The 27962-nt window shown below is 52.9% G+C and overlaps 1 protein-coding gene across 1 annotated transcript in view; it reads right to left on the bottom strand.

Annotated features, from left to right (window-relative positions):
• ANKRD35 (ankyrin repeat domain 35) overlaps window positions 1–27962 on the bottom strand; it is a 33837-nt gene that overhangs the window by 1900 nt on the left and 3975 nt on the right. The window contains exons 2-13 of the mRNA XM_074980962.1: window positions 27102–27232; window positions 25634–25722; window positions 23525–23589; window positions 21615–21672; window positions 19255–19325; window positions 18939–19045; window positions 18152–18336; window positions 16381–16418; window positions 12147–14525; window positions 8238–8327; window positions 7064–7129; window positions 5583–5691 (exon numbers count right to left, since the gene is read on the bottom strand). Coding sequence (XP_074837063.1) covers window positions 5629–5691; window positions 7064–7129; window positions 8238–8327; window positions 12147–14525; window positions 16381–16418; window positions 18152–18336; window positions 18939–19045; window positions 19255–19325; window positions 21615–21672; window positions 23525–23589; window positions 25634–25722; window positions 27102–27232 — 3342 coding nt within the window. The 3' untranslated portion in view covers window positions 5583–5628. The remainder of the gene's footprint in view (window positions 1–5582; window positions 5692–7063; window positions 7130–8237; window positions 8328–12146; window positions 14526–16380; window positions 16419–18151; window positions 18337–18938; window positions 19046–19254; window positions 19326–21614; window positions 21673–23524; window positions 23590–25633; window positions 25723–27101; window positions 27233–27962) is intronic.

Here is a 27962-nt window from a genome sequence, read left to right as displayed (position 1 = left end):
AATACATTTCAAAATACCCCTCAGCTATTTCAAAATCCAGCATCTACACACAATAGAGCCTATTTCAAAATAAAGCCATAGGACGCACGATGGCTCATTTCAAAATAGGCGCTATTCCCTGTCGACAGAGCCTCTGCTGCAAACCCTCGATTTCACGGATTAATCAGGGCATCTGTTAATGCTGAAAGTCGGCTAAATCCAGATGGTTCTATTGTACAATGATGCACTGACCTTCCCGGCCCGTCTCTCACTCCTGGCCTCTGCCCTCCCTCTTCTCTTCCCCTCTCCTGCCCCATTCTTCCCCCCACACCACCATCTCCCTCTCCCAATTACCAGGAGAGGAGCTGCGCACTGGCCTGGCTCCTTCCACTTCCCATGGCTCTCAGCGCACACAGCACTGTGGCTCTTCCAGCCCTGGCAGGCCCAGCCACTCCTCTGGCAACGCACATTTATTGGGGGGGTGCTGGCGGACGTTACATCAGGGTCTGTTAAATCGAGGGTTCCCGCTATTTGAAATAGCTATTTAGAAATAGGTCGCAAGAGGCGCTATTCCGCATGCAAAAGAGCTGTCCACTATTTCACCATTATTTCGAAATAGCGGGTGCGTTGTGTAGGCGCTCACAAAAGTTATTTTGAAATAACTTTGCTGCGTAGACCTACCCATGGAGATTTGCCTCGGTTTAAAAAAGTTGTCCCCTTGGACGTCACTGGGCATGGGGGTTAGTATGGCCTGAGATGGACAGTGCCCCCTACTGAGCCACCCCAGCTATTCACTGGGACATCCTGGGTTTTCCTAGGGAAGCAGTGATGGGCCCTTTCTGAGCCTGAGCGTACCGATGGGGTTAAACAACCACAGACGACACCTGCGTACAAGCTGTCCTGTCACTTTAAAAAAATAACGTATCCCTCGCCATCCACCGGCTTCCCATCCAAAGCAGCTCCAGCTGCAGCTCCCACTGCACCTCCCACTGCCTGGAGGACGAGCAATAGCCTCACAGCTCCTGGTGGATGTGGCCCCTCCCTTCCCCTGGGAAAAGCACATTTCTCATATGGAAGTGCTTACAGCTCAACCGAGATCGGCTGTGCCAAGCTGCATACAGAGCACGCACGGCCAGCCACAGCTTCTGGTCCAGCTGCAGCAAGCCCCTGCTCTCCCCCCACCCCGACCCCGAGTCCCGTCCAATCTACCTCACATTTACGGGTGGTGGGGGGGAGGTTACTGGACAGCTGGTGGGGGGAAAGCACTCAGCATTAATTCATGCCAGGCAAAGTTCCCTGCAGCCACCACCCTTCCCCAGGAAGGAGCTGCGCCTCTTGTATACATTTTGTGCTGCTCTGGACACCTCAAAGCAGCCTTAGAGGGTGCAAAACCAGTCCTAAGCATCCACCTCTGCAGGAGCCTCCCCGCCACTGTAAAGCTGGCATAAAGGTTCAGTGCAGATGGTGGATCTTGGGCATAGATGGCAGATCAGGAGTCAGGCTAGAAAACATTGTGGTATAGCTATTCTCTGTCTCCCAGGGACCATGGAAAGCAGACTGTAATATAGAGCAGCCTCAAGGTTGCTCTAATATACACTGGGGGCGTAGGGTGCAGCATCCTCCTTGGCCCCAAAATACAGGCAGTGAAAAGAGGACTTACAGCCCCCTTCACCCCTTCCATCCCTGTTCCAGCAAGAGAGTGACTGGGACCCAGATCTTTGCCTCCAGCTGTGCCACTCCAGCTCTCTTTCGAGTTGTACCCAAGTACCTGCCCCCACCCCCGCAAGGGCTCACCTCGTATCCCTGTGTCTGCTCTGCTTTCTGGCTGCGAACTCAGCCACCCAGGTGAGAGCTGTCCCTTGATCAGGGCACTGTGGGGAGCCAGGGTCCATATATGGAAGTGTGGGAAAACCTGTTCCCATGCCTTCTCCCTCAGACACTGATGGGGTAACTACAACCAGTTGTGGGAACCACTAAGGACAGGAGACATCTGTATATGTGTGCCCTCAGTGCTGGCTACTCCAGTGCAATGGGGCAGTAAGCCCCTGGGGAATATCCCCCAACATAAGGGGCCGTGTTGGCCAGCTCTGTAGGAGTGTAGCAACCCTGGATAGTAATGAATCTTTTAGTGGAAACTGTGTATTACTATGGTAACAAAGAGGAAGCCGTGCTAGTCTATACACTAGCAAAACAAAAAGCAGTCAAGTAGCACTTTAAAGACTAGCAAAATGGTTGGTCTGAAGAAGTGGGTCTGTCCCACGAAAGCTCACCTAATAAACCATTTTGCTAGTCTTTAAAGTGCTACTTGACTGCTTTTTGTTTTGCTAGTGTATTACTATGTGTCTTTGCACCAACCTGTATTACTCTGTATCTTTTTAATAGGCCACAGACTTTTGTATTACTCTTTAGACTTGTTATTTTATACTACTTTGTACCTTTGTATTATCTTTTACACGGGTTACTTTATATTCATCAGACACTTTGTACCAGATTCCTTATTGTATCTAAAACTCCAGTTTACTGATGTATTAGCCTGCAAACTGTGTGCTGTCTGTGTGAGAATGGGTGTGTGTGAGATCCACCTGGCAGTGTGAATGTGGGTGCTTAGAGAGCTACCCTCAGGAGCCAGCCTGTCTGGACAACAAAGACATGGAGGCTGAAGAACAATGAGAACTGGACTCTGAGCAGTGACCCACCCGGAGAGGAAGATTAAGTCCCATCTGTAGGTGATGAGTCACAGAACCCTGGGGCACTGGGAAAGGATCAAACCCATCTGCCATTGACTGGTGACTCATGGTGCCTTGGGGCAGTGGGACAGAACCAGGACTATGGACTAAAAGCTATAAAACGTGTGCACAGCTACAGAATTGGGTTCCTCTTCTCGTCTGGTCAACAATGGAGCATTGATCCGGATCAACAGAAGCTGACTCCACGCTCATCTAAACCATCTGGCCAAGGGATTAGAGCAAGCAACCTTTGGTAACTATAAGCAACCACAAGATGGTATGTGTGTGCCTCTGAATAAACTATGTATATTATACGCATATAATAGAATGGTGCTGTATTCTCAATAAACACAGTGTTCTTGCCTTATCCCTATAAAAAGATCCCGTGTGCTTCTTGTAAGCATAACAGTTTTGGTGGAGAATGCGGGCAAGAAGGTGCAACGTAGTATAAAATAACAAATCTAAAGAGTAATACAAAAGTCTGTGGCCTATTAAAAAGATACAGAGTAATACAAGGTGATACCTGGTAACACAAGGTGATACAAAGAGACGTAGTAATACACAGTTTCCACTAAAAGTTACATTACTATCCAGGGTTGCTACAGGAACCTGGGGTACAGCGAGGCTAGGAGAAAGCACGTCTTGGTCACTCTTCTGGGGAAGCGCAATGCTACTGCATCTGAACACAAGTTAAACCAGATCTCAGGCAGTGTTCCCTGGAAGCTGAGCGCTTGTGCGTCCACTCAGGAGAAATTCAGATGCCAGCCAGCTGATTAGCAGGGCACCCACACGTAGATTTTGTGTTTCTCTTGGTGGCGCACAGTCACACATAACCAGGTGTATGTCATAACATTTATTCTGCACATGGATGGGAAAGATTAGAGAGAACCTTGATCTCAGGAATGTGTGAAGTAACTCAATGATAAGGGAAGCACAGTGCTTCCCTTCCCACTCCCTGGGCCGGACGTAGGATGAGGCCAGCCCTGAGATGCTTTTGCAATGAGCTGAGGTAAGTAGAGAGAAACAAATCATGAAGCTTTCATCCAAGAGCAGCCTTGTCTTATGGAGTGGTTTGTACCAAATGGAGGCATCACGTAGACTTCATGCTTCAGGCAGCTCTCAGGCTCTTTCCTGTGTGACTGCACCTGCTCTAGAAGAAATCACAACTTGCATGTGTCCTTCTGTCTCTGTCCTTAAACTAAAGGAGAATCTCCACACGCGATTAGCAGCAGAGACTATATGACACACAGGTGAGCAGTTCTGAGCCCATCCAGAAGGAGGCAGCAATAGCATAAATATATTTACATCTCACTTACCAAGGGGTCAGTTCAGTGCCAGCAACTACTTCTTGCTTCACCCCACCCCTTTCGTTTCTCCAGACCTGTTTATCTTGCTCTATCTGCTCTTGCTCAGCTACCCTCACGCTGTGATTCGAAGCTGGGTCTCCAGCTGGGTTGCCTGTAATTTTCTCCATCCCTGGGCAGAATAAATTTTGTTATGTGCACCAAAGCACATGGTGATGTGCACCACCAGTAGAAACACATGCTGCGAGCTGAGGGTGGCTGTGGGCACCCTGCTAATCAGCTGGGCAGCACCTGAATCTCTCCTGGGCAGCTGCCCAAGTGCTCAGCTTACAGGGAACACTGGTCTGCACTCAGGAAAGCAGCCAATGTGGCCTGGACCCTGAGAAATAGCAGGGGGCTTCAAAGACCTTGTGCCATTGAGCATGCGGCCCCATTGAGCTGCACAGCCCCACCCTGCCCCCTAGTGGCCTCTTATCAGCACTACATCTACCGCTCAACCTAGGTTCATTGACTCGCAGGCCAGGGTTCTCTCTCTCTCTCACACACAAAACACACCCTCCCTCCCAGCCACCCACACAGGGTCATGCTGGGGAGAGGGGCAGCCTTCTGGAACCACCTCATCATGAATTCACAGACACACAGCTGCCAAGTATTGCACAGTACCATGTGTGAAGGCAGATGATTAATGAGCCAATTTGCAGATATGATTTGTATCTTGTAATCACCACCGGCTCCCCCAAGCAGGGGGAGGGCATGGAGCTGCACACATGTTGCCAGCTCTGAGGCTGGGGCGGGTCGGGAGATACAGTAATCCCCCAGTATGTATGATTCCAATTTGCACTTAACTCGCATTAATAGGAGTTAAGTGCAAATTGAAAGTGCTCCAGCTCCCCAGCTGGTGGAAAACAGGGGAGAGCTGCAGTAGCTGTCTGCCCACTGGGCTACCCCAGTGGTGGTGCATCTTCTCCCCAGCTCCCCCCAAGCCTGGGGGAGCCGGGAAGAAGCCACACTTGGCTCCTGCCAGTAGCAGGGAGCTGAGAGCCAGGCTGCCACTTGGTTCTCAGCTCCCCTCCACTTGTGGGACCTGGGAAACTGAGCAGCACATGGCTGGTCAGTTTCCTGGGTCCTGCTAGTAGTGGGGGAGACAGGAACCAGCCTGCCACCTGGTTGCTGCTCCCCAGCACTCTGGGAGCCAGGAAACTCCTGCAAGCCCAGGGGATCCGGGATCTCCCCTGACTTGCGTGAAATTTGAATTATGCAGGGGTTGCATTCATCAGGGGTCTACTCTATGCTTGAAGTGACTGCTGCTTCTGCAGGGGGGACGGTGCCTTTAAGGGCTGGGGCTTCCCAGCCAGATGATCTGCTGCCAGCACCTGACCTGCTGAGTGATGGCTGGACGGCCCAGCTGTTAAAGTCTTTTGGCCAGCTGGAGTGCAGGAAAGCAGGCTCCCTACCCCCCAGAACTGAAGCTGAGATGCTACAGAGATGGGGACCTTTAAGGGGCTATTCGAGGAGGCCAGGCAAAGCTGCACCTTTGCTGAAGCTAAGAAGGGAGACAGATGGACGCACTCACTTGCAAAGAAGAGAAGTCCTAGTTCCTGGGCAGCAGAGGGCGAAGCTCATTCCTCCTTTGCCCGCAGGATTCGGAGCAGCGTGGAGTGAACATCCTCGTCCATGAACCCCTGAGCCAGAAGAAATCCCAGCCCGGATCAGTGTGTCATGCCCTTGCTGTATTACCAGCCCCAAACACAGGGGGCAGGAGGTGTCCACAGCCTGTTTCGAGACTTGCCAGCAGCCTTTCCCCCCACCAGCCCTGGGCTTGCCATTCTGCCATAGAACACCCCCAGTGTGTGTTTCACCACTGCTTGACAAGCCCCCGTGGGAGAAAGCAGTTTCTGCTCCAACATCCATAGGGGCCAGTGTCCCCTGGCCCTGCCCCATCCATGCCCAGTGCTGCCTGCTTTCAGGCAGCCCTTGTCCCCCAGCAGAGAGACATCTGCACCTGGCAGTGCAACAACCTCCCCGTGCAGGGCTGGGCACGTGGCACTTGGGCATAAGCTTAGCTCCTTGGCTGTGCAAGGCACTTCCTAGTCAGCCCTGCCGCAGCCACATGGGTTGATTTGCTCTAAAAGAACCAGGAGTAGGACTCAGGAGTCCAGCATCCCACTCTGTGTTCCCTGTAAGCTGAGCGCTTGGGCAGCCACCCAGGAGAGAGTCAGGTGGCGCCCAGCTGACTAGCAGAGTGCTCACAGCCGGCAGCCTGTGTTTCTGTGGGTGGTGCACATCCGCACATACCTTTGTGCACATAACAAATTTTTTCTGCCCATAGAGGGATAAAAATTAGAGGGATCCCTGATTCCATTCCTGTTCTCTAATCACTCTCCTCCTAGAATTAGGATTTAGGGCACAGTCACACTGGGTCTCAGAACTTCTCCTCATCCTACTTGACCACACGGCTTCCCAGAGCTGAGCTGAGATTTCAGGAGTTCTGACCAATGGTCCCTGTAATTTTTTTCCATCCGTGTGCAGAATGAATTTTGTTGTGTGCACCAGTGTGTGGGTGAATGTGCACCACCAGTAGGAATACAGGCTGCAGGTGCTCTGCTAATCAGTGGGGTGGGATCTCAATCTCTCCTGGTTGGCTGCCCAAGTGCTCAGCTTACAGGGGACACTGGTGAGTCCTAATGGGTTAAAGCAGTGAAGACTGAGAAGAGAGACAGACTGCTCTAGTAGTTGTTAGAGCAGGGGAATTGCAACACTCTCTCTTCCAGAGCTGGGACCACAACCCAGGAGGCCTGACTTCCAGCTCCCACTGTTCTAACCACCAGACACCACTCCCCTCCCAGAGCTGGAACTAAAACTCAAGCATCTGGTCTCCCAGTCCCCACTCTCAGTGCCATAGTCTGGAGCACTCAAGCCAGTTACAGCAGAGCTCACTGATGATCTTTTAAGCTCCTGCGGAGAATCACCTAACGGGATCCGGTAGGAGCGGGGGGTTATTGAAATCTACCAGAAACCACATTTGCCTTCACACCAACCTTCTGAGGTTCGTACCTGGGCTGCATTGAGCAGATGGGTTCGGTAGATAGTAACAACCTCCTGGTGATTTTTTTCCTTCACCTGAGAAAACAAAAATAGTCAGTGCTCACGTGTTTTAATCTGCCAGCAAGTATTCATGTTTCTATTACCTGGAGGCCCCCGAAGCAATCCATGACCTATTGTGTCAGGAGCTACATGTGCACATGGTAAAAAGTCTTGGGCGCGAAGACATTACAAATGAAATAGGCAAAAGATAGGAGGGGAAACTGAGGCATAAAGCGGGACTTGCTCTGGGTCACTTAGCGTGTGTCTACACAGCAAAGTTATTTTAAAATAATGGCTACTATTCCGAAATAACTTTGTGAGCATCTACACAATGCAACCATGATTTGAAATAACTTCAAGTAGCAGACACCTTATTTCAAATTTGATAAACCTCATTCCACAAGGAATAGGACCTCGTTCAAAACAGCTGTTTCAGAATAGGGGCTATTTTCAAACAAACTATTCAGGAATAGCTTTTTTCAAAATAAAGCTGCTGTGTAGAATCATAGAACGCTAGGACTGGAAGGGACCTTGCGAGGACTTCGTGTCCAAACCCCTGCCCTCATGGCAGGACCAAGTACTGTCTAGACCATCCCTGATAGACATTTATCTAACCTGTTCTTAAATATCTCCTGAGATGGAGATTCCATGTGGTGCATAGACATGTGTTGTGGATTAGAGCTCCTGGAAGCAGTGCTTCCAGGGGGCTGTAATCTGAAATAGGCTCTATTGTGTGTGGACACACTAGTTCAGAACAAGTTTTCCTTACTTTGGGGCTTTCATGTAGTGTAGACGCATTATTCCAGAATAGCTTATTTTGGAACAACTCCGGAATTATCTATTCTGGAATACCCCTGGACTGTCGACGTTCCCTTAGAAGATCAGTGACAGAGTCAGGCCACCCAATACCAGTCCAAAGTATCTACCCACAAGGTCACACTGTCTTTCAGGCTTGTAAATAGCACCCAGAATGCAATGCAGAGGGACATGTCCTGCAATCTGCCTGGCTTTCGTGCTGGCTATTAATATGCTGCTCAGCGCAGGGGAACCAGCACCCCCCACAGTAAAAACTCCCACCCTCACCTGGCGTAGCAAGCAATCACTGTGCACACAAAGCATTCCTACCGAGCAGCCCGTGACTCACCTCTAACTGCAGCTGAAGACGAGCACTCTCGCTGCGGAGGGCCAGGATCTCAGCCGACAGCTTCTCTGTCTCCTTCAGCAGCTTTTTAATCTACCGTTCAATGACCAAGAATAATGTCATGTCTCAGACTGGGTCCTGCGTAGCCTGCTTCTTTGCTGGCGTACGTCAATGTTCTTCCCGCTGCGTGGTCAATTTACACCCCATAAGGATTTGGCTGCTAGGATGTTGCAACAAACCTCCCCCAAGTAGACCTGCTCAAAACTACTTCAGCAATATATTCGGAAAATGCCGTTGTGTCAGGAATGCGTCACTTTCTACCCCTTTGTTCTACAGGGAAAGTCACCTCTGACCTTTGCAAAACCAAACAATGTTGAGTTTCTGTTAAGGCATTTCATTTCGATTTGTCCGTCAATTCATTTTGTGTAGACTTTCGCATTAGATGAAAATGAATACCCTGTATTTAGGCATGATATGCAGTCAATGGGATGTGACCCTACTTTCACAGAATCACAGGGTTGAAAGAGACCTCAGGAAATCACCAAGTCCAACCCCCTGCCCAAAGCAGGACCAACCCCATTTCACTCACCACTTACATACCTCTCATAGAGCTGGAAGGAATTCAGGAGATCATTGAGTCTAGTCCCCTGCCCTTTTGGCAGGGCCAGACACCATCCCTGACATTTTTCCCCCCATCATTTATTTGCCCCAAACCCCCTGGCCCCCTCAAGGATTGAGCACACAACCTGGGGTTTAGTAGGCCAACGTGCAAACCTCTGAGCTATCTCAGCTGGGGCTTTGCTGAGCCACGACTTATAAACCTCTAGGGATGGAGATGCCGCCTCTATTCTAGGTAACACATTCTTGTGCTTCACCACCGTCTAGTGAAAAAGTTTTTCCTAATACCCAAACTAGATCAGTGGATCCCAGCCTATTCACTAGAGTGGACTCTGAATCACTTGCCCCACCCATTCGTGGATCCCCAATCACCCCACAACCTCTTCACTGACCCCAATCCAAGCCAATTCCAGCCGCTATGTACACTTCATTCAATGAAAAAGAAAACCACACCATAGATTTTCAGAGCAATTAATAACATTATTGGAAGAGATTTAATTTAAAAATAATAATTGATTGTAATTTATGTAACATTTATTTTCTATGATCATTTTCATTTATCTTTTTTTTCACAGACCCCCTGCAATAGTCTCGTGACCCACAGGGGTCCATGGACCACCGACTGGGAATCACTGTTCCAGACCTCTCCCACTGCAACTTGAGACCATTGCTCCTTGTTCTGCCACCACTGAGAACAGCCTCTCTCCATCCACTTTGAAACCCTGCTTCAGGGAGTTATCATAGAATCATAGAACACTAGGACTGGAAGGGACCTTGAGAGGCCATCAAGTCCAGCCCCCTGCCCCAATAGCAGGATCAAGTACTGTCTAAACCATCCCTGATACACATCTATCTAACCTGTTCTTAAATATCTCCAGTGATGGAGATTTCACAACCTCCCTTGGCAATTTATTCCACTGTTCAACCACCCTGACAGTTAGGAACTTTTTCCTAATGTCCAACCTAAACCTCCCTTGCTGCAGTTTAAGCCCATTGCCTCTTGTTCTATCCTCAGAGACCAAGAAGAACAAGTTTTCTCCCTCCTCCTTATGACACCCTTTGAGATACCTGACAACCGCTATCATGTGCCCCCCTCAATCTTCTCTTTTCCAAACTAAACAAGCCCAGTTCTTTCAGCCTTTCTTCATAGGTCACATTCTCTAGACCTTTAATCATTCTTGTAGCTCTTTTCTGGACCCTCTCTAATTTCTCCACATCTTTATTGAACTGCGGTGCCCAGAACTGGACACAATACTCCAGTTGAGGCCTAACCAGCGCAGAGTAGAGCGGAAGAATGACTTCTTCTGTCTTGTTCACAACACACCTGTTAATGCATCCCAGAATCATGTTTGCTTTTTTTGCAACAGCATCACACTGTTGACTCATATTTAGCTTGTGGTCCACTATAACCCCTAGATCCCTTTCTGCTGTAGTCATTCCTCGACAGTCTTTCCCCATTCTGTATGTGTGAAACTGATTGTTCCTTCCCAAGTGGAGCACTTTACATTTCTCCTTATTAAACTTCATCCTGTTTACCTCAGACCATTTCTCCAATTTATCCAGGTAATTTTGAATTATGACCCTATCCTCCAAAGCAGTTGCAACCCCTCCCAGCTTGGTATCACCTGCAAACTTAATAAGTGTACTTTCTATGCCAATATCTAAATCACTGATGAAGATATTGAACAGAACCGGTGCTAACACAGACCCCTGTGGAACCCCACTTGTTATACTTTTCCAGCAGGATTGAGAACCATTAAGAACTACTCTCTGGGTACACTTATCCAGCCAGTTATGCGCCCACCTTATAGTAGCCTCATCTAAATTGTATTTGCCTAGTTTTTTGATAAGTTGAAGGCTGCAGTCAAATCCCCTCTCACTCTTCTCTTCTGTAGACTAAATAAGCCCAGATCTCTCAGCCTCTGCTTGTAAATCATATGCTCCAGCCCCCAGATAATTTTTGTTGCCCTCCATTGGACTCTCTCCAAGGTGACCACATCCTTTGGCATTTTCATCTGCTCTGAAAGTCAAGCCAAAGTGAACTGAAATGACAGCCAAAGCAAAAATCTCTTTTGTCAACTGTTTTGTCATTACTGAAATGCCACGATCTGATGCTTCCAAACCAAATGTTTTGCGCGATTTCCCTCTCCATGGGAGATGACAATTTCTTACTCCCTTCCCCTCATCCCTTTTGCCTCTAGCTCCTGGCCCTGTTTGCTTTTTAGCGGGCTAGTAAGGGAATTACTGATGGGACAGGTACCAGTCATGGGCTCTGCATTCTGCGTGGTTCGGGAACAACTGACAGATCTTGCTATAGCCATGGTGTCCAACACACTAGCCACATGTGGCTATGTGGCCGTTTGAGTGTGGCTAGTTGGCTTGAACAGTAAATATGTTTTCAAAATAACGTGGCTGGTTTGCTATAGCAGTAGACTATTGCATCAGAACTGGGTTGGCTAGTCAGGTGCTCCTGGGCGAAATGGGATTGGGAATTCTGTTTCACATGCCGTAACCATTAGAGTGATGACCCAAATTGTTAAGGCTTGTGATAAGGAGGATGTAGGTCTACATGCAGGTTTATTAGCTACGGCGCCAGGACGTGGCACTCAGGAAACGCAGGATTTTTCCTGGCACTGGTAGGGTCCATGAAAATTTAGCTTGCTGCAAATGGCTTGTTCTGGGCATCTCTACATACCATCTTGCTGTGGCCCTCCAGTGTCAGTGCTTTGGATCCAGGCTGCCAAACACAGAGGGGCCTGATTCACCATTGTGCTATTCTTTAGTCCACAGGGTGACTGAGAATCAGATTCTCGGTATTTTCAGTCAGGGCGAAACTCCCTGTCACAGGACAATGTTCTGGTGTGAATTTACTATTGAACCCAGAGCAACAAGTCTGGAGCAGGTGAACGTTTAAACGATCAGCTTGTGAGACCCACAAAGCCAGCAAGAGGCTTCGGGCAGGTTGGGCATCTAAATCCCCCTCTGAAAATCTCAACCAGCAGACCCCAAGGCTCACTTTTTGCTCTAGCAAGGCCCATGGAAGCTGGATGTGGTGCCAGGGAAGCAGGTGATCCTGCTGAGAGTACGTGGACCCCTCCTCTGACCCTTTCTTCTTAAATCCACAGGCCAAACTGCTGCCTGGTGTAAGTCAGCATAGCTCCACTGAAGACTACCCTGATTTACACCAGTTGACGATTTCAGCCAGCATCAAAGTCAATGGGAATCCCTGTTGGTTCAATGGGGGATGAGTCAGGCTCTATGTGAATAGGCCTCTGGCCAGCTCGTTAGCCTTACCTTTCCCTCTTTGTCCTGGCAGGTCCTGGAGAGCTCCTCCACCTTCTTGTTCAGCTTCTCGATGGTTCGCTCCAGCTGCTCTGCCTTCCCCCTCAGCTCTCCACCTTCCTTCTCCTGCTCCGCCACCTTTGCCAGCAGGTCTTTGTTCTTTTGCCTCTCTGAGGCCAGGGCCTCCTCCCGCTGGGCAGACTTCTCCCTCACCTCCTCGTGCTTCTCCTGAAGGGCTCTCAGCTCCTCTTCCAGAGCCTGAGTCTGGAGCGCCAAGGAGCTCCAGGCTTTCTCGTGCATCCGCAAGGCTTCCTCCTCTTCCGAGCACAGCTCTGCCACCTTCACGGGCAGCCGGTCGATCATCTGCTTCAGCCTGGTGATGTCGTGGCCTTCACCACCCAGGCTGGCCTGAGTTGCCTGTAGCTCCTCCTTCAGCTCCCACAGATCTCTCTCCAGCTCATTCACCCATTGCCAGGGCTCGAGCACCAGCTCCCCGCCAACAATCTCCAAGGTCTCGGCTGTTTCTTGACTGTGGGCCTGGGCACTGTTGCTTGGAGGGCCTTTCTCGCCCACCGCGGAGGCGTCCGTGCCCTCGCGCTGCCCGGTGGGAGCCGGGTCACTTCCCAGCACGGGGCTCTCCTCTTCCATCTCTGACACCAGCTGCAGGGCCTCATTGTGCTGCTTCACCAGGTTATCTAGTTTCCAGTGCAGCTCCTCCAAGATGCAGGTGCTGAGGCTCTGGCTGTCCCCACGGTTGGCCTCGCCCTTCAGTTGCTTGAGGAAGGTGTCCCTCAGCACCACCATCTCCCTCTTCTGGGTCTCCAGCCTTAGCCTCAGCTTCTGGCTCTCTTCCTTCTCGGCTGACAGCTCCCGAGACAAGGCGGCCGCCCTTTGCCTCAGCTCCTCCATCAAGTCCTGCACCTCTGCCCGGGGGGGCTCCTCCTTTTGGCGGTGTTGCCAGAGGTGCTGCAGCTCCTCCTGCAGCTTCTCCCTCTCCCTGCCCAGCTGGGCCAGCTCGTTCAAAAGGCTGCAGTTGTTCTGTCGGAGGTCCGACACCTCTTTCTCTAGGTCGCAGCTTCTCCTGCTGGCCGGGCCCTTGATTTCCACAGAATTGTGCCTCAGCTTCGGTTTGAGTTGCTCCTGGGGGCCATCTTGGGGCGGGTTCTTTTCCACCCTGCCCTTTTCTGGCTCCTCCGGGGACTGAGATTGACTCAGCAGTGACTCCGCCTCTTCACTGAAGATGCTGCTTTCCTCCTTGGGCTGTGCCAGGCCATTTCTCAGCTCCGGGTGCTGGGCAGCCACCATGCCATTTACCAAAACTCCAGACTCCTGCTTGCTGTGAGGGGCTGAGATGGCTTCCTGAAGAGGCCTGGCTTTCTCCAGGAGGCTGGAGCTGGCCTCCTCCATCTTGGCCAGAGCACGTTCTAAGCCCATCACCACCTTCTCCCAAGAGGATACACTCTGCCTGACAGCTTCTGATGGCACCGCCTCAAGGCGAAATTTGCCCCTGAGGGCCTCCTCTGCCTCCCTCTTCAGCGCCTTGTTTTCAGTGAGGACCGCAGCCTTCTCCTCCTGTGCTCTGACACACGCCTCCCTCATCCATGACAGGAACTGGCCTAGCTCAATGCAGAGCGCAGCTCTGGGCTCTCTCTGATCCGTCTCCTGCCTTCCTGCCTTTTGGCCTTCTTCCTGCTGCTTTCCCAGCAGCCCACGTAGCCGCTGGTTGTCGCCCTCGAGCTCGGTGACGCGAGCCTGCAGCTGCTCCAGTGCCTCCCCCTGGGCCCGCTTCTTGGCCTCGTAGACAGCGATCACCGCCCTCATGTTCTCCATGTGGCCTTCGATCTCAGCCACCCTCTTGATCGCATTCTCCTTCTCCTCCAGGGCTGTGGCCACTTCGGCCTTGAGCTGTTTCAGCTCCTCCTGCTGGAGTCTTTTCTCCTCCTCTTCCTGCTCCCCCGGCCATTGTACCCTCTCTTCCGTCACAGCTGCACTCTGGCCTCCTTCTTTCTCGGCCTCTTGCTTTCTCTTCTTCAGCTCTTGCACTTGTTCAGCCAAAAGGTTCAGGTAATAGTCCTCTTCTGTGGCATCCCGGCTGTACCTGCGGCTCAGCTCCCGCCTGTTTTCATCGGCCCTCTCCAGCAGCAGCTGGCTTATCTCCTGCACCTGGTCCCAGATCCTCTCCTTCATCACCTTGCACCCCTCTGTGAGGGCCTCACACTCCTTTGTCTTCGTCACCAGCTGCTCCTCCAGCTGCTGGACCTTCATCTGCTCATCCTCGTAGCGACACCTCCACTCTTCTGCGTCAAAATCCTCCTCTTCGCCCCTCTCGCCACCTCCTTCGCTCTGCAAGGTGGTGCTGCTCCTGCTGCGCGCCAGAGGCTCAGCTGTCACCTGGAGCCACCATGGAAACCAAGAGGACAGGTGAGTTTGTTAGAGAAGCTCCGCAAGATGGCCTCCTCCGAACAGCAGGACCTCCCACGTAGGGCGGGTGCAAAGCCAAGCCGCACGGAGGAGAGTGCCATCTTACTCTTCAGTATGGCGTCTTCTGTATTGCCCACGATCCCGGTGGGAAAATGAATGGAATCATGCCAGCAAAACTGTGGAACCCGCCCCCCCACCCTCTGGGTACGTGCAGCAGCCGGAACATTGAGGGCCTTTGGGTGCTACTGTTCCATGTGCTCAGCACAGAGAAGTCCAACAAACCCTGAAGTAAAGCGAAGAACCTGATGGCGTCTGACTAAACACCCCCTGTGCTGCTCCCTGTGGTTCCAAGATTTACTCCTTCCCTCCGCATGGGTGTCACTGGATCCTCCAGGCCTGTTTCCCTGGCTTAACTCGGGTCTCCCAGGCTCTGCTCTGCTCACACAAAGACTGGAACCGGAAGGTCACTGCTTCCAACTCAAAAGCCCACACTCTGTGTCCATTGTCTCCACTGGCCCCCTGCCAACTCACTTCCTGCTTCTCTAGCATTCCTATGAGGGATATGTTTACACAGCGAAGTTATCGGCCATGTCGACGCTAGCCCCCCCGCATTCGAAAGGGGGAGGCTAATGAGACACTTCGGGATACGCTAATGAGGCTCTGCAATGAATATGCAGTGCCTCATTAGCATAAGGGCAGCCGTGGCACTTTGAAAGCGTCTCTGTGGGGTCCTTTTCCAAAGGCCCCCGCACACTTCGAAATCCCCTTATTCCTATTTGGTTGTAGGAATAAGGGGATTTTGAAGTGTGCGGGGTCCTTTCGAAAAGGACCCCGGGTAGACAAGCCACGCGCGAGCAAAAGCAGCATCTTCGAAGTGCCGTTATTCATTGCAGCACCTCATTAGCATATCCCAAAGTGTCTCATTGGCATCCTGCCTTTCGAAAGGGGAGGGCTAGTGTAGACATGGCCATTTTGAAATACCTTCATGAGCATCTACACGGAACAATTTAAAAAATAGGGGACAGCTTATTTCAAATTTGGTAAACCTCATTGTATGAGGAATAGGATATTTCAAAATAGGGCTGTGTTGACAGAGAATAGAGTCTCTTTTGAAATAAACTTTTCCAGAATAGCTTATTCCAAAGTAATTCTGCTGTGTAGATATGGTATTTTGGATCCAGGAGCTCTAAGCCGAAACAGGCTGTATTGTGCGTAGACACCCTATTTTGGAATAAGCATTGCTTGTTCCAGGGCTCCCATGTAGTGTAGATGCATTATTCTGGAACAGCTCATTTTGGAATAACAACTCCAGAATAAGATATTCCGGAATAACCTTGCTGTGTAGACATACCCATACCCTCTAGGAGCCACTGTTCATAGCTTTAACCCTTACAGGCAAGACAGTTAGGGTTAGGTTTCAAGAGCTAACCGCTATGAAAAGTTTAGTTAACTGAATGGCTGGACTGGAAGAGAGTATTATCTCTCCCGTTCCTCACAAAGGAAAAAGGCCTAGGTCTGCCCCTTGGGCCATCATTTGAACCAGTGCAGAAAACACCGGCAAATGAAAAGAGCAGCTTGGTGCACCCGTATTGCACTGGGGCCGCTGACGGTGTCAGATGGTGCTGGGAAGTTGAGCCTTGTGGTTTCAGGCCATGTAACAGCAGCACAATCAGGGCTGATGCTTCTCGCCTGCCCTGATTCATCTGTTTCCCACACGAGCCCTCTCCAAGGGGACTGCAGAGTTTATGGCTGTGTAACACACACAAGAAGCTCTGACGCTCATCCATTCTTTCTCTGGCTCAGCTCGAAAGGGTTCTCTCCTCACCTGGGCTGCACTGTCTCTTTGACGGCTGGCTCCGTGCTCTGCCAAGGGAAAAATAAAACCACTCAGAATGGAATTTGAAAACTCTTGGTAGAACCTCAGTCCAGCCCCTTCCTTCTGGATTGGCCAGCTCTGCACAAGCAGGAATTCAGCTTGTGAGGTGAGTAACAGATCACCCCTTCTGACCAAGGACAATAGCAGTGAGTTGGCCAAGGTCTCATAGTGAATTTGCAACTGAACCAAAAATCAAACCCAGGAGTCCTGTCTCCCAGCTCCAGCCGTGGGAGCACACACCCTTCCTAGAACGAGCTACGTAACCCAGGAGTCCCGTCTCCCAGCTCCAGCCATGGGAGCACACACCCTTCCTAGAACTAGCTGCGTAACCCAGGAGTCCTGACGGCCCTCGCTAGCAGTCGGTGCTCCTCTCCAGAGGTGGAACCAGAACCAGGAGGTTCCATTTTCCAGACCCCTGCTGCTTTAAACCCTGTATGCTACTGGGTGAACTGGGGACATGACTTGTCCAAAGTCACCCAGCAGCTGAGCCAGGAACCCAGATTTCCCTATTTCCAGTCCTGCACGTTAGCCACGAGGCCGAACGTCCTTCCTAAATGCAAAGCTGTGTCGTTATCGACCAAACTTTCTGAGATTCTTTTGGAAACATTCCGTCCCTTTGTTTTTTGGCTCTGGCCCTGTCCCTCATCCACAAGGCAGTCACCATGGAAACCACAGCCTAGCATGCAGGACTAGATCCCCTGGATATTACATTTCGCCAAGTCCCGCCAAGCCTGATTATTGCTTTTAGCAATCAAAACCATCTGCAGAAACCGCTGGAGGCTGGACACCTCCTTGAGAATGAACTAAACAAACAGGCATAAAAAAAAAACCCTCCAGGCAACCAATATCCTGCCCGAGACAGGCTGGGTGTAGGCCAACCAAACAAGCAAATTAGAGACACAAAGAGAAAGAAATTTGGAGTTGGAAGCCAAAAAAAAAAAAAAACCCAAGCAAACGGTTTTTGCTGCTTTGTGAGGCATTTTTGCATCTTGGAATGAAGTCGAATGCTTCTAACTGAATAAAATTGCCGTGTCACCAGCAATGTAGACTTTAGTTTCTTCCATCCATGCGCAGAATAAATTTTTAAGTTCACCACAGCATGTGCAGACATGCACCACCTATAAAAACACCTATGGTCGGAGGTGGGCACTCTGCTAATCAGATGGGCAGCATCTGAATCCCTCCTGAGTGGCCACCCAAGTGCATAGCTAACGGGGAATGCTGGTCACAGACAGACGGTCCCCTCCAAGCCCTTTAGAAGCAGCCCCCAGAGTGGGAAACAGGCCCCGCAATAAGTGTGGCTCTTGCATTGATCTTTGCTCATGGGGCCATCCTTGCATTTTGGAAAGCTCAGCTGCTCCTGGACTTTCAGCTGGACAGGACCATCCATGACAATCACCCAGTCTGACCTGCCCATCACTGGCCAGAGAACCTCTCCACCTGCTTCTGCGAGAGGCCCATGACCTCTGCTGAATGACTGACAGCTTCCAATCTTGGCTTAAATACTTGAAGTGATAGAGGATCCTCCAGCAGCTGTAGATCAAACCAGCCAGGGACCCGTGCCCCATGCTGCAGAGGAAGGTGAAGCTCCCCTGCCAATTCTCATCCTGACCCCCAATCTGGATAAGCACTGGCCGGAGGTCCAGGGGAGTCTCTGCTCCCACGCCAACAGGTGGGGTTAGGCCCAGACTTCTACGGCCTGAATGCAGAATCCTCTCACCTCTCCTCTTCCTCTTCCTCAGGGTGCAGCGCAGCAGCCTCTGCAGTGGGCAGCTCTGAGACTGCAGGGCGTAATGGAGGGCGTCATGGCCCATCCTGTCCACCACACTGAGGTCCACCCCGTGGCTTACCAGCACCTCGGCCGACTCCACGCTGGCGCTCTCACAGGCCAGGATCAGAGCAGTCCTGGAGGGGGACCAGAGACGAGGCGGGATCAGTTCTGGGGAGCCCATGGGTGCCCCTTGCTGTCAGGCCACCTGGTTAACCCCGTGTGCGGCTCCCCCTCCGCTGTCACGCTCCTCTCCAGCCCACTGCACACGGGGGGAAGTCCCATGCAGGGCATGGTCACCCAGCCTGGCCCCCTCCCCAGGTGCTGATACAGGAAGAGGAGCTGGCTATAAGCCCCTGACTCCCCGTCATGGTCCACCCCCTTGGGTGGGCCCAGCCCCCAGTCAGAGCAACATTAGGGGACTCCTGTTACAACAGGCAAGTCCCCCTGAGGCATGTGCTCAAGACCCACAGCAGCTCCCCGCAGCAGAGGCTTCTGGGAAATTCCAGGAGGTTTTTGGGGCCACCTCATGGAACGTGGAGGGGCGGGTGCCTGGGATACGATCCCACGATGAGAGGAGAATCATGTGATATGGAGAGATACACATCTCATAGAACTGGAAGGGACCGTGGGAGGTCCATGCCCACGATACCCCTGGGCAACTGCTGCAATCTCCCCCGCACTCAGAGCTCCCTGGTGCTGGGCCTATTTTTATCTGTAGGTCCCAGGCAAGACTCACTTCTGGTCCTTGTCGGTGAGGTCACCGCTGGCCCCTCTCTGGAGCAACTGGGAGCAGATGGCGGGGTGGTTCCCCATGGCTGCGATCATCAGGGGCGTGCGTCTGTTCTGCAAGGAACGGCAGAGGCAGTTTGGGGGGCTGGCGGCGTGGAGCCCTGCCCAAGGCCGGCGTGGCTTTCCAGCATTCAGCAGCCAGGAGCTGGCTCTCTGAGCCCTGCCCAAGGTTACGTGGCCTGTGCCCTCTGCACTGGAGGGCAACTTTCACCCCTTAGGAGCGTCCTTCCACCGGGCTCCGTCCCCAGGGGTGTTATACTCACGTCATCGGTGACATCCAGGAAGGCCTCATGATCACACAGGAGCAAGACGCTGGAGGCACACCCAGAAGAGGCTGCGGGGCAGGAGGAAAGGGGGAGTCAGCATTCGAGGGACACACCCGGCTGCTGCCACGCATCAGAGGGACTATACACCTGTCGGGCCTGGCAGGTCTGCCCTCTCTCAACGGCCAGTGAGGGAGCAGCCTTCAGTCTGACCTTCCCCATTCAACCTTCTGGAGCAGGGCCTTGTTCTCTGCTCAGGGCAGTTCCTCAGACAAAGGGGGCCCAAGCAGGGTTTAAACCCCCAGCATCAGGAGGGTGAGACATCTGTTAGGGCATTTCCCATGGGAAGCCTTGTCGGGGGTGGCAGGCAGGGGGGCAGGGAAATATTCACAGCTAGTCTGGGCAAGTCAGCGTTGGCCCAAAGGGTTGACCAGCGCAGGGCTTCTGTCCCCCTCAGCATACTACAGACACGCCATGGCCCTCCTAGGCCACAACAACTGGGTTTCTGCACATAAAAGCCGGGGCCGGGGACAGCAACCAGGGCAATGGCCCAGTGTCTCGTACCACCCGGGTCCCTGTGAAGCTAAACTCCTCAGGCTGTGGCTTCAGCTCTGTGCGGCTGGGGTCTGGGCTCGGGGCCCCAGGTTTGAGCCCCATGCGCTGGGACTTCACTATTCTGCCCCAGGCGCAACACAGGTTGACCATCCATCCCATTTTTACCAGGGGCAGTCCCTTATTTAACCTGTCTCCCGGGGGTCCCAATTTAAAGAAAATGGGCAAATTGTCCTGAATTTTGCAGGGATCCTCTTCACCGGCACCCACTGGGTCAGGATGGCAGCTCCAGGTGCTCCTCCCTGTTTCTGCACCTGCACTTTGGGACAGCAGCTCCTGCTGCAGGGGAGCTGCTGAATGGGGCAGCTGCCCCATTCCCTGGCACCCCACGGTGGCTGCCGGTGAGCTCTGCCATAGGGCGGTTGCCTTGTTCCTTGGTGTCCCACACCCAGGGGAGGCCCCCAGGGGCAGCAGCCCCATTCCTCAGCATCCTGCACCTCGGGGAGACAGCTCCTTCTGCTGGGATGCTCCTCCATGGGGCAGCTGTCCCATTCCCTGGCCTGGCAGCCCCTGCTGCCCAGGACCCCTGCGCAGGGCAGCAGCCACATTTCCTGCCCCTCAACCCCACCACCAGGAGGCTGCAAACCCCACCTTCTCAGCATCCCCCCAGGAGCTTGTGGAGCCCCCATCCTCCGCTCCCCCCTCATTGGGACACCTCAGAGCCCCTATCCCCAGTGCGTCACCACAGGGCAGCTGTCCCCATCCCCGAGGAGCCCTGACCCTGGAGGCTGGTGTCCCGTATTTGCCATAGGGCAATGTGGTCACCTAGCCCAGTCAGTCTAATGTTGGCTTTGCTCGAAGCAGCCTGAGACCTGCTTATGGCCCTCCAGGGAGTGCCTGGCCTCCCGGTTGAGAGCCACTGGGCCCAGGCATTACACGCTGGGTCGGTCTCTCTGATCACTGGGGTCCTCTGCTTGAAACTGCCTTGAGCCAGCCCCTGCAGTCTGGGTCATTCCCCTCCTTTCCCCACTACTGTCCCTGCACTGCCCAATACCTGTGTGTCCAGCCTGGTAGAGTTTGACCTCCCTTAAATCAGCCTGTTTGTGGTCCCTATGTCCCCTAGTGGGCTGTTACTTAATCAAGGGTGACACTCAGTGGATGTGCGCGGGTACTGCGTGTTGAGAGGACCACAAGTCAAGGGCATGCAAAAAGGTCCCTGCTCCCAGGAGCTTCCAGTCCAGACAGCCAGCACCAGCACATCCCTCCTTTGGCCTGTGGGAGAACCTGGGCTTGACACAGGGATGTAGCTCAGGAAGGAGCTGGATGGACTGATGCACAGACAGGGACTGAAGGGGACAGATATGGCTAGACAGACAGCTCGAAGTGGGATCAATATACATGTCTGGGGACAGAGGAAGGAGGGACTGTGATCCATAGGAGGACAGAAGAACAGACAGGCAGGTAGGTAGGACAGGCAGGCAGGTTTGCCTGGGGACAGAAAGCCACAGATGGGGATGGCATGGTCTAACGCAAAGATTCAAGAGATGTCCATGGGAGACCTGCCCTATGTCTGTCTCTTTGGCATGGCAGTGAAAAGACTGTGAGAGGAAGGAACTTGATAGAGCTCCCTGCTGGGAGACGGAGCCCCAGCCAGATTTCAGCCTGCTCCAGCTGTCTCCAGAAACCCAGCTTCAGCGTTCCCCAGCCTGGAGTCCTTCACCTCAGCCCCATGAGAAGATCTGCCCTGATGCACACATCAGACAGGGTGCCACTCAGGGCTCAGCCTCCCGCAGCCTTCTGAGACTCACCGGCCCAGTGCAGGGGGGTGCGGTTCTCGCCATCCACACAGTCCTCGCTGGCACCGTGCTGCAAAGAACAAATGTAGCTGTGAGGGCAGCACTTCAGCCCAGCCATCTCCCCACTGACAACAGGCTGGGGGCAGCTAGAGCACAGAACTGTGGGCCCTCCTTCTGCTTCAGAGCGAGACATGCACAGTGGGAACCCTTCCTTTGGGGCTAGCCAGACAGGGCTTCCAGATACCCAGGACCAATGATGCCCATTAATTAGCTGGCTAAGACACTGGCATGGGACTTTGGACATTTAGGTTCTAGCCCAAGAACAACATGGACCCATTATGTTACCTTGAGGCAAATCACATTTTTTTTTAAAAAAACTCCCAGGCCTCAGTTTTCCCATCTGTAAAATGGGGATAATGAACATTTCTTTGGCTCTCTTTAGATTTTCCATGCTTTGTACAGCATCAAGCACAATGGAGGCCACACCAGGCTGCCCAGCACTGCTCTGGGAAGGCAGGAGATCTGGTCTCCCAGCTCCAGCACTGACTCACTGCACAGCCTCAAATGAGCCACCATCACCTGTCTGTGCCTTTACTTCCCCAGCAGTAAAGTGGGACTAATTATCCCTGCAACCACGAGCTCAGTTCAGGAACAAGTGCTTGCATGTCCCCATGCCAGAGGATCCCAACGTGCTTTGCAAGATGTCGTTCACTTCCAAGGCTTCTGTGTGACCAAACAGCCCATGTAGTAAGTTGTCAGGCAGGAATGCGCTCCCCGCCCTGAGCTAGGAGACACGCCTGTTCTCCTGGTTTCATTGCTGTCTGACCTATTGCTAGCCTGTCACCTCTAGTCTGACACTCCCCAGCCACGCCTTGCAACCGGATTAGCCCTTGAGATGGTCTAATGCACAAACACAGCCAACACAGAGCGCAGCCACTGCTGGGCCAGGCCAGGCCTCAGTGCTCTAGTGGGATGCCTTCCGTGGGCAGAGCCAGGCGGGGTCCAGGGGCTAGCTTCTGATCTCCGGTTTTGCAGGGGGAAAGGCAGAACAGCCCCTCTTCATTTGGAGTTACCCTGGATCAACAGTGTGGTAATGAAAGGCAGGTGCACGGCCGCCCCTCATTTCAACCCCTGCTAGAAAATGTGATTAGATCTGGGGGAATGTCTGCAATTTGTACCTCTATCAGGTCTCCAAGCAATCCAAGTTCAGGACCCAGTTATTCTACAGGGAACCCCCTCCACTCCCCCCCGCCACCTGTACGTTCCGGCTTCAGGTCTCATTTCGTCCCAGAAATACACAAGGCAGCCCAGGACTGCGTGTTCTCAGCTGACCCACTTTGGATCACTGGTGTCCCAGTGCACAGCTGCATCCGCTCGCAAATCACAGCTTCACCCCGCCCACCCATTTCCTTTCGTCAATGGCAGGAGAGCCTATCGGTCTCATTTCAGTGTGAAAACTGAGGCATGGAGCAGTTTGGGTGTGGGGGAAAGGCCTCTCCACAAGTCCGTCAGCAGCAAGACTAAGAATAGAACCCAGGAGCTTGGTCTTCTGACCAGCTCTACTCACTAGGCATCCCCTCCACTCCTAGATCTGGGAATAGAACCCAGGGCAAGAACCACCCCCTTCACAAAACTGGGAAAAGAACCCAGTACTCCTACCTCCTGGACTTTCCCTGCTCCCACCACCAGACCTATAGACCAGCTAAACCATCTCTTCTCAACAGAGAGCCTGGGAAGGCCTGACCCCCCCATCCAACCAGTGGGCCAGGCTGCTGCCCCCTTCAGACCCTGTCTACGAAGGAGAAGTGAGTCTGTACAATTGGAAGTCCTGCTGGTGGCTTGAGACCCCAGGCAGGAACTCTCCCACTCCCCTGTGCCCAGCCCAGAGCACAGGGGCAGGGAGGGGTAGTCGCCATCTCTACCTGCAGCAGCACCTTCACGCACTGGGGCTGGCAGGCAATGGTGGCCAGGTGCAACGCTGTGCTACCTAGGGAGCAAAGCAAAGGGACACCATCAGGTCTTGAGAACAGAGATCTGAGCCCTTCCCATGGTGGGTGTGACTCTGTGAGTCCCTGGAGGGTGTGCAGAGCAGGGGCGAAAGCAGCTTCATTTCTCCCTGGGAGACTAATCTGCTGCTGGACACAGATCTGGGCTCTGCAGGCCTGGTGCCCACAAATAGATCTGCTGGGGAGGGGGCAGGTCCAGGACAAGCCTGTGGGCAGTGCCAGGGTCTGTTGGGGCACTAGGCTTTCTCCCCCTCCGGGGTATGGCTGGCTGGGTCTTCCTCACCTGCTCAGGGTGTCACTGATCATCACCGTTCCCGCTAATTATTTTCATCCATGTGCAAAATAAATTTGTCTGTGTGCACTGAGGCATATGCAAATGTGCAGTACCAGGAGAAACAAAACCTACTGGTAAGCACTCTGCTAACCAGCTGGGCAGCCTGTGACTTTCTCTTGAGCAGCTGCACAAGCGCACTGCACACAGAAGAAGCTGATGATCATAGGTGGGATGCAAAGGGAATTAACCCCTTGCCCCCCTGCCAGACATATGAGCAGGGATCATGTGTGTTGTGGAGCGGGGCTTGCCTCCCCTGCAGCATGGGGTGCCAGGATTACCTGGGTGTACCTCACTGCCACTGCAGGGGCCATGGGCCCTCCTGTTCTCTGACACAGGACCATGCAGACTCCTGTGGGGCTCGTTCACTTTGGTCTCTGTTGCTGGCTCATGAGTGCTGGTGGACTGTGTATGTAGGAGGACAAATGAGGAATGAATGGTCCCTCTAGCCTTAAACTCTATGGTTCCTGTGCAAGGTGCAGACCCCTAGGCCATGGGAACAGCTTTCCCTCTAATTTTTATCATTCCTAGGTGGAATAAATTTTGTTCTGTGCACCAAGGCATGTGTAGATGTGCACCATCAATAGACACACAGGCTGCTGGCTGTGGGTGCTTGGCTAATCACTGGGCAGCCCCCGCATCTCTCCTGGGTGGCTGTTCAAGTGCTCAGCTTACAAGGAACAGTGCATGGGAGGCCATGGACAAACAGACTTTCCTGGGCCATGCGAAGGCACCTGCATGCCAGCAGGATGAGTGGGCATCTCAGCAATGGAAACATCCTTCAGAGAGCAAACAAGCATGGACAGGCGCAGCCACTGCAGTGACACAAGCCAGAGCCAGGACAAAGGCTACGAATCCTCACACTTCAGGAGGCCAGGTGCTGTCCTGCCATCCTGGCGGGAGAACAAGGAGGTGCACAGCCGGGATTTGAGGCCTTCCGCTGGCCATTCCATGGCCTGGGGCCTGGGGCCCATCCAGTCCTGGCAGGGATGGTAAGAGTTCGGCAAACCTGGTCTGACAGGAGGTGGGAAATGTGATAAGACCAACCCTTGGTCTCTTCCAGCCCAGCAAGTGGTGTTCCCTGTTAGTTGAGAGCTTGGGCCACCCAGCAGGGATTCGGGTGCCACTCAGCTGATTAGCAGATCACCCACAGCTGGCAGTGTGTGTTTCTGTTGGTGTTGCTCATTTCCACATGCCTCAGTGCACAGAACAAAAATCATTCCACACGTGTGGAAAACATTAGCAGGAACCCTGATGGCAACAGTTAATATACTCTCGTTATCTGCACGGCAGTAGGAATTACGATCCCTCGTCCTGGACCAGGACACCACAGCACTAGAGGCCACGCAACCACAGAACAAATAATCGTCCCCGAAGAGCTGGCAAGCTAAGCACAATGTGTGCTACACACAGCCACACCCATGTCTGGCTATATGTTAGGTGGCCCTTTAGCCAGTTGGGCCACCAGCCGCAGGAGCCCAGCCCAAACCCCACTCTGCAGCAGTTGTCCCCAGGCAGGAGCTGCCCTCTAGCCTTCCTGGACCACAGACCATTGGGCTGGGCAGGTGGCATGATGCTGGCCTGCAGGGACCAGGGATCTGGCAAAGGGCGAGATGGCTATTAGCTCAGACAGACCCCCCAAGACCAGGCCGGTCCTGCCCTCTCGCTTCCTCTCCCAAGACACCCACACGTACCGTCATCATTCTTCTCGTTGACTTCAGCCCCGTGGGACAGCAGGAGGGTCAGGCATTCGGTGAGCCCTTTGGAAGCCGCCAGGTGGAACCTGCCAAGCGGCAGAGAGCCAAGAGTAACTACAAGCGTGGCAAGCAACTCACCAAGGGACCCAGGATCATGGTGCAGGGAACGTGTCACCCCAAAGGAGCTGGTGGGAGACCACCCCCGCTTGCTTCCTAGAGAATCCCTGATCTGTCTAATGGTTGAGAGGCGGGCGGGGTAAGGAGCCAGGATTCCTGGGTTCTAGTCCCAGTGCTGGGAAGGGGATGGAATCCAGTTGGTTAGCGCAGGGACTCGGACTCCTGGGTTTTATCCCTGGCCAGGGAGTGTGAACGAGTTGATTAGCTCAGAGGTGAGGAGCCAGGACTCTGGGTTCTACTCTTCAGTCTAGTCAGTACCTACATTACCAGCAGCAGCCGTGTCTCTGCAGCCATTGTTGGCTGAAAGGGTTGCTCACAACAGCGCTGCTCCTCCAGTGGGCTGCTGTCAGCCAGAGCCAGCTGGACAACTGGCAGTGCCAGCTGGTACGACAGCACCTTGCTCAGATGAATGGGAAGACAACATCTGTGATTATGTGGCGTAAGATAGGGAGAGTCAAGCCCTGTGCTTTGGGGCACCAGTGAGTCAGGAAGGAATTCTCCGCTACCATGTGCGGCATTGCACACACAGCCGGATACAGGACGGGGCTCAGAATATACACGCACAGAGCCTTCGAAGCATCAGGGCGGGATCGCTGTTAGAGGCAGGATGCAGGCACTGCTGGACCAATGATCTAGGCTGGAGCTAGCTGAGATCAAAGCTTTGCTCTGGTATAGGAGGGAGGGGAACCAGATCTCATGCTCTAGTTATTCTTCCTCTTTAAAATCCGCTAGCAACTTGAGGCCTCAGCCGAGATCAGGCCCCATCGCGCAAGGTGCTGTACAGACATAGTATGAAAGGTCTTGTCCTGAAGACCTCAGTGGCTAAATAGACCAGACACACACAGGGTGGGAGAAAGGAAGGGTCACGCTTCTTGTTTCACAGATGAGGAAACTGAGGCACAGGCCGCCAAAGTAGTTTGTCCAAGGTCAGTGGCAGAGTCTTTTCTCCTGAGTCCCATCCCAATGCCTTGGCCACAAAACCACCCCACCTGTCAAGATAGGTGTGCGCTGCCAGGAGGCGGGGATGCTAGACTGGACTGGCCAATGGGTTAAGCCAGAACAAGGAGAAAGGGGTGGAGCTTATGTGCATCAGGGCAATCGACACCCTATCTTAATGTGACATTCAGTGGGCAAGGAGGTATGACTGGAAAGGTTCTGGGCTTTGTCCTGGCCCGGTAGGAACTGTCCGCACAGCGGCTGTGCCTCAGCACCGGTCAGAGGGGTCAATTTAGAAACAGAAGACCAGCTGGGTTAGTGCGGGGGGAAGCAGCCAAGAAAACTTACGTACGCAGATTGGCCCAGGGCGTTGAGCTTGGTGGGTCTGGCTGTCTTTCTGGAGGCCAGGATGGAAACTCTGCCCACGTCCCCTTTCTCAACAGCTTCCAAAAGCTTCTGGTCCTGTTTGTTCCAGCTCTCGACCTGTATCGAAGACAGCAGCACGGGGAAAGTGAAAGAGCTGGGGGGCAGCATGGCCAAGCCCAGCCAGGGCTCCCAAAAGCTACACACAGGCCTGAAGAGACCTGGAAGGGAGCTCAACAGTCATTGAATCCAGCCCCCTGCACTCTCCGCAGGACCCACCCCCATCTATGGCAGATGTTTATCTCACCAGCCCCAAGACGTGCATCTGAGGTCCCAGTAAGGGTCAGACCTCACAACCCCTCATTTACAAGGCCGGTCCTCTAGCCACTGAGCTATTTGCAATCACTCAGGACCAGTCTTGCTGAGGCAGAGTGGTGAAATTTGACCTCTTCACTGCTGTATACAATCCAAGGGCCAGTGATATTTTTTAAAGTCACTAATAGTTCTGCTTAAGACAGCTTCACTAATGACTGCAGTAGGATGCAGATCTATGTCGGGGCTGGTTGGCAGCATTAGCTCGTGTTTTGTTAATCCCCCGGTGGCCTGGCTTTGGCACCCGTGTCAGGGGTTGCTGATCCCTGGACAAGAGCATTCCTCTAAATAGCTCATTCTCAAGATATCAGTACAAATATCACTGATGACAGCAAGTCTAGGGGTGTGTTACCCAATGAAACTTCCTTTGTTATGTCTACACACACACACACACGCACGCATGCACGCACACAGAGGCCCCTGATTCATTCTGAGCTGGGGAGGCCCACACCCCCTGTGTGTCCAGCAGAGCTAAGCA

The sequence above is a fragment of the Carettochelys insculpta genome, chromosome 30, assembly GCF_033958435.1.
Source record: "Carettochelys insculpta isolate YL-2023 chromosome 30, ASM3395843v1, whole genome shotgun sequence".
Lineage (NCBI taxonomy): Eukaryota > Metazoa > Chordata > Testudines > Carettochelyidae > Carettochelys > Carettochelys insculpta.
This window is presented reverse-complemented; position numbering and strand designations above follow the sequence as displayed.